This window comes from Equus quagga, chromosome 12, assembly GCF_021613505.1.
Source record: "Equus quagga isolate Etosha38 chromosome 12, UCLA_HA_Equagga_1.0, whole genome shotgun sequence".
NCBI lineage: Eukaryota > Metazoa > Chordata > Mammalia > Perissodactyla > Equidae > Equus > Equus quagga.
The window spans coordinates 10,180,038-10,189,599 of NC_060278.1; the positions used below are offsets into that span (position 1 = coordinate 10,180,038).

At 44.0% G+C, this 9,562-nt stretch overlaps 1 protein-coding gene across 1 annotated transcript in view; it reads right to left on the reverse strand.

Moving 5' to 3' along the window:
• GPR158 (G protein-coupled receptor 158) overlaps positions 1-8,712 on the reverse strand; it is a 357,118-nt gene extending 348,406 nt beyond the window's left edge. Inside the window, exon 1 of the mRNA XM_046678182.1 lies at positions 7,811-8,712. Within this exon, the coding sequence (XP_046534138.1) occupies positions 7,811-8,712 (902 nt within the window). The remainder of the gene's footprint in view (positions 1-7,810) is intronic.
• Positions 8,713-9,562: the final 850 nt, after the last annotated feature.

The window sequence follows — 9,562 nt, forward strand, 5'->3', positions numbered from 1 at the left end:
TTTGATGAGCAGTGCCATGTCCGCACCCAGGATTCGAACCAACGAAACACTGGGCCGCCTGCAGCGGAGTGCTCGAACTTAACCACTCGGCCACGGGGCCAGCCACAGTATAGCTTGTCTTTTTAACAAAATTATTATGAAGACAGATAGCAATCTAATTTGTATACAGCAATAAGCTCCAGATTTTATGTTTCCATGTATGCATATTTTGCTACATCTTAATAACTTATAGATGATAATAGATCTTTATAGTTGTAGAGATCTTGGAATTTACTTTCCCATTTCCTAATATAGTTCATCAAATATAAGATGCCATTAATTATAAGATGCACTATTACATTGCATTCCACCAAAAGAAAATGTATGCCTAATGGAAAATGACATGCCCTCAATCATAAGACACATCTCAATTTGAGAGACATCAAAACGTGGAAAAGGTGCATTTTAGGATTGATAAAATACATTATTCTATACTATAATACCTTTTCCTCTTTCTCAGATAAAAGCTATGTGTCAAGTTATTCTATAAAACTCCTTTCATAATAATGTAGCAAGGCATACACATTGGACAAAACACAGAAATGGTGAGAAAACTAGGTTAAAGAAGTAAACCAAAATCTCATATAATTCTAAGGTTCCTTTTAAGTTATAGGTGCACTGGGGATTTGGCTAACTGGACAGGACTTTTTTAAATCCTACATTGTCTTGGTCTAGATATACTTTTTAAACGGGGAAAGTTACAACAGATATTATAATGAATATAAATTAACTGGATCTCAGTTAATAAGAACTATTAGTTGTGTGAGAAAGACTGCCTTCTTTAATCAAAAGGTAACAGGATTTTTGAGGAAAATGATCTTGGGGTCAGATCACATTTAAGTTAGTCTGTGTTGCCTATACATTCTACCGATAATGAAGGTAACAAAGCTAGATGTATTCTGTGATTCCTTTGCGGCACTATAATATCCTTTGGTATAAAAAAGAAAGTCAGTCATGGTTCCTCTATTAGGTTTGGCATTGTAGAAAAGAGGAGGCAGGGAGGGGGGTCTGAGAAAGACTTTAAGTCAAGAGAATTAATCCTTTCCTAAACTGAAGAAGTATTTCATAGCCTGTTCACCTAAGTATTTTTATAGGTCAAGTTTTTCCTATAGGAAGACTTGTTGGATGAGTAAATGCCTAGCCAAAATGGAAATTACACATAGAAATGGTTTTTTACTAAAATCTGAAAAGCAAATAAGATTAAAAGACCAGCAAACCCCCTGCCCCCCCCCACCAGTGCATATGCCATAGCTGTCTGGACAAGAACTTAAAAACACTGTTGGCTGCAAACTTTCCCATGCATAGCTTCAGTACCAGTGAACTGCCTATTTGCACCTAGTGGCCATCAAGCTGCCAAAGTTATCAAAATCCCAATGTACTGTTTTAGTAATTCTGCTTAAATAACCCTGTGAACACCAATCCAAAACTGAAGAGAGAAAACAAACAGGCCCTATTGCTTCTGTACCAGCCAAGTGCAAAATAACATCAACAATATACTTCTTGGCATCCCAGTATATTACAATATAATCATAAACACAGTGCATGGTGGAAAAGGGTAGCCTTAAAACCCTAAAGAATGGACCAGCAGTTGAGACTGTGAAATCAGCCTACTAAGAGCACCAGTTCCATCTCCAAAAGGTAGGCATATCCTCTTGTAATTTATTTAGCAGTCTTTGAAACCCCATTTCTGCTTCTGAATGGATATTCTAGAAAATGGTAAGATAATGTGTGCCACTGCTGTACCACAAGAAATAGCTCTTTTTGAAATTTTAAAGCCAACTACCAAGGCAAATTGAAGATGAGTTGTCTTTAAAGAATAATAAGTAACGAGCTCCAGAATGCCTAAACATTGATTATCTTGATGGAAATTAGGCAGGTATATTGAGGCCCTTGGTTTAGAAATCTGTGAAACAGTTTCTTGTTGACTTTAAGTGAATTTCAGGGGATCTTTCAAGATCTGGAAACTCAGATCACGCTTTTTCTTATTTTGAAATGGAGTTCTCATTTCCATTAGTATATAGATTTAACTCAATGTACATTAAGAGGGCTTTCTCTAAATAGTCTGTGAATAAATGACCATGATAGAGTGAAATACTGAACATATATGAACATGATCAGCATTTAAATGAGCATACATTAACTTATTTCAGGATTATAATCAAATAAAACTGCAAATATTAAAGTGACACATTTAATTACGTGTATAATCATAGACTTCTAGGGTTCTAAGGAACCCTACAGGTCACCTAGTCCAGCCCCCTCAATTTACAGATGAGGAAACTGAGGATTAGAAAGGAATTGCTGCCTTCAGTAATATCATAAATCAAAGATGCGATCTAGGCTGCTGCCAACATCTGCTGTCACCAAGGCCAGTATTTCCACCATGATCCACCATCATTACAAGGCTTCACAATAATTAAGAATGAAACTAAACCATTATATAAATTATAAATTACTATAAATGTCATGACTTTAATACAGCTAAATGAAGAAAGCTTATATTCAGCTGAGGACAGTATTCGGGAAGACAGCAGCTACAATATAAAATATTTCCTGAACTTCCTGTATGATGACAGTGCTTCATTTAGCCTTTTCACAATCTCAAAGGAGGTACACTTTACTATTCACAGTTTACAGATGAAGTAATTGAGACTCAAAAGCCTCAATAGCAGAAGTTCATCTAAAAACCCTTTGATCTATAACCCAGGTAAACATCTCTGTGCTGCTCCTATAGGTAACCTCTTCACCACTACCAGTGCCCACAAGAGAGACATAGGATATGTTTGGCCTAGAGTAAGGTGGTCATTTCTCTTATACTATGTGAATTGTCCTCTTTTGTTGAAAGCAGAGGTCTATGCCAGAATCTTTGATAGAGATGGGTGGGTATATGTGTGTGAAGGAGAGAGAGTGAAGTGACCCCTCAGGAGTCAGTGCATCTGTAACACCAAGTTTCATTGCGTTAGTTTCCAAAAAGGGCTTTCCACACCATTGTGATCTTTCCTTCATTGCCCTATTGCCTTTTTTACCAAACACCAGGTCTAACATTTACTTGGTTTCCTCTTCCTCTGCATGTTACTCCCCCATCAATATCATTTCCACAAGGTACTGCATTTATGTGTATCAGCCCTGTTTCCAAAGCTTACTTGTTGATCATTTGGATAGGCCACTTAAGAACTCGTAGAACAAAGAGTTTATAAAGGTATTTGGATGTCATCTAGTCCATGACCACATTTTAATTGTGCAGAAACTGATTTCCAAACAGGTAATAACAGCCAGACAGAGAAAAACTGGGACTTGAGGCAAAGTTCTGATTCAAGTTTAATACTCTTCTCACTACACAACATACTTGATTGTGTGATTGGCCTAAAAAGAATAAGTGTATATAACTTATTTGGCTAACTATATTAATTATTTCAAGCCAATACCATGTTATATTTTCGAATAGGGTGAAAACGAAATTGGTAATCAAGAGACAGCAGCATAGGGTAGTAGAAAGACAATACAAGCCTCATAACTGGATAGATCTCAGTTAGATTTGGGGTCCCTGATTTACTACCTTTATTACCTTTGGCATGCTGCTCAACTTTCCTGAAGTTGTAAATACCTACAAATACTAAGAATTCAATGCAGTGGTATATATAAGCATCTGACAAATAGTAGGTGAACCTACTACAAGAGAGCTATGCCATTCTAGCAAATTCCTTTAGCCCTTTGAGTCTTGCTTCCTCCAATGTAAGATGAGAAGATGAAAGGAACCAAATGAATCCCAATGTCGCTTTCAGCTCATCAAGAAAGAATTAATTCCCAAAGTTTCCTTCACTTTAAATTAAACAAACACTTGAATACCTTATATCCATCCTAGGCATTGAACGGTTCCAAGTACCACCAGGAAGGTATCTATGATTTCAGCGAAATGAGATCCAACTTCATAGTACTTTAAATTCCACAAAGAAAAATTACTATGTGAAACCGAAGGACTTAACTTTAAGGAAAACTCTACGAAGACATCACAAACGTAATATGATAAAAATAACTTAGGGTATACCTTAAATTATTACTCTTGCTTTTTTTGCTAGGATGGAAGATGAGAACTAAAATTTTTATACTATAGGACTATATAAAATGACTGGAGGGCCAGCCCTGATGGCCTGGTGGTTAAAGTTCGGCGTGCTCCACTTCAGCGGCCCAGGTTCAGTTCCTGGGCACAGAACTACAGCACTCGTCCATCATAAGCCATGCTGTGGTGGCAGCTCACATGGAAGAACCAGAAGGACTTACAACTAGAATATACGACTATATACGGAAGCTTCTGGAAGTGAGGAAAAAAGGAGAGGGGAAGATTGGCAACAGATGTTAGCTTAGGGCAAATCTTTCCCAGAAAAAAAAAAGAGAGACATTGAGTTAGAGCAACTAAGGTCATTTTTGAAAAGAAAGAAATGAGCAATAAACTTCTCTTCCCATGTGAGTCTTATGCTAGGCTTGAAAATTTAAGATATTTGTATCATTCAGAAACAGAGGGGAATAAGACTTATTCTGAGAGGTGTTTTACAGTGATAAACATTAATACAATACAGTAGTTGACCATGTTTTCCATATTACTTTTGAATTTCATGTTTTGGACTTATATTCTCTAAAAATAACATATAATATAATTTAAATGCATGAATCTTATAAGCAAGACCTGGGGAAATACTAACTGATCTTAAATGAAAATTTTAACTACAAAGTTTTTCCTCCTCTTCTCTTCTGTAAAGAAATCATTGTCAATGGATTTTTCATTACAGATAAGACTTTCTGCAAATAACACTCTACAGGTTCAAAACATATTTAAAATCATGATTAGAGCTCCTAAACAGGGTTTCCCAAAAATTCGTTTGAGGTTTACCCTGTTACCAGACCCATACAATATTACTCGCCTATAGTATAGAATTTTAGGCTGTACATCTTAGATGATAAAACATCAACAACAAAATACCTTTGCCTTTTATAAGTAGGAAGAGGCAGGAAAGGTCCACTTAAATATTATCTCAAATGTGTGAAATAATGTAATCTTTTTCAAAAAATGAACTGCTATGTTCTATGGGCTAATTTTTTTGGCCTTAAAGACGATAAAGCCTAAACCATGTCCCCCACCATACATTGTGTGCAGAGGTGCAGAGAGCCACAGAAATAGGTTAGGTATATACATATCGAGCACAGTATGAACCAGACGCAGAAGGCCTGGATCCTATTTCTGTTGTTACTACAAACTTGATATGTGGATATTGGACAAGCCACTTCACCTTTCTATTTCTGTTTCTTTGTCTATGAAACAACAGGAGGAACCATCTGATCTCTTTAAGATTTCTTCCAGTTTCCATAATTAACATCTGTGTGAATCCTCAATTCAGCATTTGAGGGGCATAGGACATGGGGCAGAAGCACTCACAGGAGAGCACTTATTCTGCTCTTCATGCATGCTGCCAGGACGAGCCAGCTTTTGTAGAGAGCCAGACACTAAACGGCCTGGCTTCGTGCCTTGGCTAAAGAACACCATCCATGACTATGAAAGCACTTGAAGAGACTCAGCCAGAGGAAACAAACTATTTTCTGAATGCAGTCCAAAAAATAGGTAGGGGGCATGTGAGCCCTCACAACCTCAGACCCTTTGTGTCCTCAGCCTTTTCATCTTGCCTGGCAGAAGGCACTGAGTTCATTTAGGTGACCTATGCTTTCTGAGTCTTAAGAGAAATAATTCTGAAAATGAATGGTTCTCATCCTCAGTCCCATGTCTGAGCCTTGAAAATACATATATTTTTATGCAGCAGCTACATTACATGCAGCACTCCTAGAACACCTTTGTAAGAATTCAGCACAGTGGTTAAAAGTATGAAATGAGCTCAAATCCTGGCTCTACTACTTAACCACTGTGTGATCTTAGGCAAGAAGCTTACCCTCTCTGTGCTTCAGGTTCCTTTTCTGGAAAATAATAAAACCTAACTCATAGGGTTGTTTTGAGGATTAATCAAGATAATGCTTGCAAAGCAGTTAGCACAGAGCCTGACATAAAATAAATGTTAGATGGATAGATGGATAAATAGATCAATCCTGGGACCTAACTCCCTGAAAAGTTTAATCTGAAATCCACAGACAATTTGCTGGCAGGGACGGGCATCTGCTGATCTTTCTTCGTCTGAGCAAACAACATGCAAAGACTCAGAGCTGGGCTCAGCCCTTACTAATGAGCCTGCAGGAATCAGGAGGGAAGGAGATTATCCTGAAAGTAGGAAAGAGTTACTCTGGTTTACAAGATCTTTAAAAGAGATAGAAACACACACACACACACACGTTTAATATGGTCATACAGAACCAGAGAAAGGGGGTTGTTTTTCATTTCTGCCTTCTCAAGTGTTGCCAGCATTAAAACCTACAGAATTTTATAACTGGATGGCTCCCTGGAGACCATCTAGTTCAACTCCCTCACTTGATAGTTAAGTAGCTGAGGCCCAGAGAGGTTATGCACCTTGCTCGAGGTCATTTGGCAGTAAATGACAGTGCCAAGAGAAACAAGCTTTCTGACTCCCCCCATTTGCCCACACAGTACTCGGCCTGGTATCTTTCACCAGGTGGGCATCCTGTCCTTGTTGTGCCAAACAGATAATTAATACACACACACAAGTTTTCACCAGGTTCCTGAAAAGTACAGAAGCAACCTCAACCTCCAAGCCCTTCTTTCCAGAGCCTTCCATGCTGGGAATTGAGGAGGATCACAGTCAATGTGTGGCCCTCTCTCAAGCCCCCTTTGGGGTCTCTTCTCTTTCTGTTCCTTCCTCATATCCACTCTTAAGGGCTACTTCTAGAAGTTCCTCACCTCAAAGATCAGGCACTGCCCAGGGCAGGAGTTACCACCTGCTAATTTGCAAATTCTCATCTTCCCACAAGTGCTACACCTTGAGACAGGAAATACAGAAGTTACTAAGTTTCCTCCGAGCTCCCTGAGTGAATTCAGTCGGAGCTAATCCCTCTCTGCCTCAGATCACTCAAGCAGGTTCGTTTATAAGATGTGTGAGTAGGGGAGGAGCTGGGGAACCCTTAGGTACACCTGACAGAACAGGAGAAAGAGGGGACCAAGGAGGGGGCGTTGGGGGGTGGAGGGAGATGGGTAGAGGAGCACAATGACTAAATTGTGAAGTCTGGACGCTGGGGACAGCTATGCTGCTGAGACTGACTCACTGCTGAAGGGACGGAACTGTCGAGGGGATTGCACTGTTTTAATTACTCGCTCTGGTAACTGACTAATAACAGACTGATGCCCAAAGCTACACACTTAGGAAGCAGGCAGAGGCAGGAACGAGGAACTCTGACTTCCTCCGCTCCCTTTTCTCCTCTCTCATCCGATGCTCACCACTCTGCAGCAGGCAGGCACACCCTGAGCTTGCCGGGTTCTGTCGCATCACCCCGATAGGGAAGTCCCCTCCCTGCTCTCCCGAGGGTTGAAGAGAAGCGTTGGGCATCAGCGGTTTCTCTCAGCTTTACCAACTTCTCCCCCATCGCATGCCCCTTGCAGGGAACCTGATCTGAGAAAACGGCTTTCCCTGAGCGCCTGAAGCTGACAAATGTTGGGCGCCTCTGGTCCCTAAGCACATGCGCCCGCCTGGTGTGTCCCTCAGCCTGGGTCTGTGTTGTGAGGGTGGGAGGTGTAAGTGTCACAGCCAAGTGTTCCTCCCCCATGCGCGCACCCACCCGCGAAACCGGAAGGAAGGCTTTGCTCTTGCCTTTTTTCCCTCCCTACCTGAATTCCGGGACCAGGTTAGGCTGCAAACCGTAGAAAGCAGCGGAGAGAGTGACCAACCACCCGGGCTTGTAACTCCCATTCTCGCACTCCAGGTAAGGCGGAGACCACTTGACATGGCTCTTGTCCCCGCCAAGCCCGTCTCTGCGCCTCCAGCTATGGCCCAGGCCCCGGGGCCCCTGATTTGAGCCGCGGCGGTGTAAGTGGGTCCTCCACTTGCGCCGGAGACCATGGAACCACTCGGTCTCCAGCGTGGCGTTGGCCAGGTGGTGTGCCGAGGAGGACAGGTCCTGGAGCAGGATGCGACTCTCCTCGCGCGTGGCCTGGAGGAAGACCTGCGGGGCCGGCGCGGACAGCGACTCGGTGCTGAAGGTGATGGCCGCCCGGGAGATACTGGGCTCGCCCTCCAGGAGGCTCCGCACCAGTGCCTGGTACCACTCCAGGTCGTCCTGCAAGTTCTGCTCCCGGGACTTATTGCTCTGCAGCATCATGTTGAGGAAGTTGGTGGCGTGTGTCAGCGTGTCCAGCGCCCCGTGCAAGGAGGGATGGGAGCTGGCTAGAGCTGGCGACTTCCCCGGCAGGCCCGCCAACTCGTAGCGGCCGGAGCAGTTGGCTCGCTTCAGCTGGTGGGAGTCCCCGGTGTAGAGGTAGGAGGCCACGTCCATGGGCACCTCCTCGGCGAGTTTCTGCGCCAAGATGGTGCCGTCGGTGGAGCGGCTCCAGGGAGCCGAGGGGTCCGAGGCAGAGGCTCGAGCCGGCTGCTGGGCGTGCTGCTTCGCCCTCAGGGTCCTCTCTCGAGGGAAATCCGGACGTCCCGGAGGGTCGCGGCTGGAGCCAACAGCTCCCAAACCCAGATGAGCGAGCAGGAGGCAGAAGAGTAACGGATAAGCCATGGCTCCCATCTGCCTCGCGGAGAGGAAAGGAGGTAACGGGAGGAATCACTTTTTAAATTTCAGTCGTCAATTTGTCAATACTAAGACTTTTACTAGGAGTCTTCCCTTTCTCCGGATGGCACCCAGTCCAAAAGGACTTTAAAATAAGAATGTTTTGAAATTGGCCCGGCTGGCTAAGCCACCGTCACAGGAAATCGAATCACCTGTGGCAACGCTGGCTGCACCCGTTCCACAATGGGTCGGCTCGAGATTACGCACCTCACAGCCTTGAGCCGAACAGGTTACATCCCCTCTCGCTCCCGGCGGCTATAGTTAGCCCGCTTACGTCTTTCTGCTCAGCAGCTTCCACCGCCGCTCTCATTGAGGTGTGTTCAAGAGCTGCTGCTGCTGCTGCCGCCGCGGCCGCTGAAGACGCTGCTCCATCATCTCACCCGTGGCAGGTCGTTCCCGCCTCCCGGCTCTGGCTCCTCCTCGTTCGCTTCTCCCCGAGGCGCGGAGCGCGCGCGCACAGTCCCGCACCGCCAGGGCAGGAGGGAGTCCCAAAGAGCGAAGATTTCTTTTAAGACGTTTGTCTCTCTGGATTCGGGAGGGCCAGGCAGCTAGTTAATTGGAACCTTTAGGTTTGGCCACAAACCACACTCCTGCCTCTCCTTGCTCTCAGGAGGAAAGCCGGTTTAAAGAGGCAGCTTGGCCGCAACCAAACCCTTGTAGGGCTGCTTCAAGTCATCGAGTTCCCTGTTTGGTCGGCTTCTCTGTCAATCAGCCGACTGCCATTTGTTGGGCTGGGGCGGGAGCTGTCCAGTGCTGAACCCGAGGCAGCACGGAGGAGGCGCAGGAGCAGGCGGTGGCGCGGGATGCA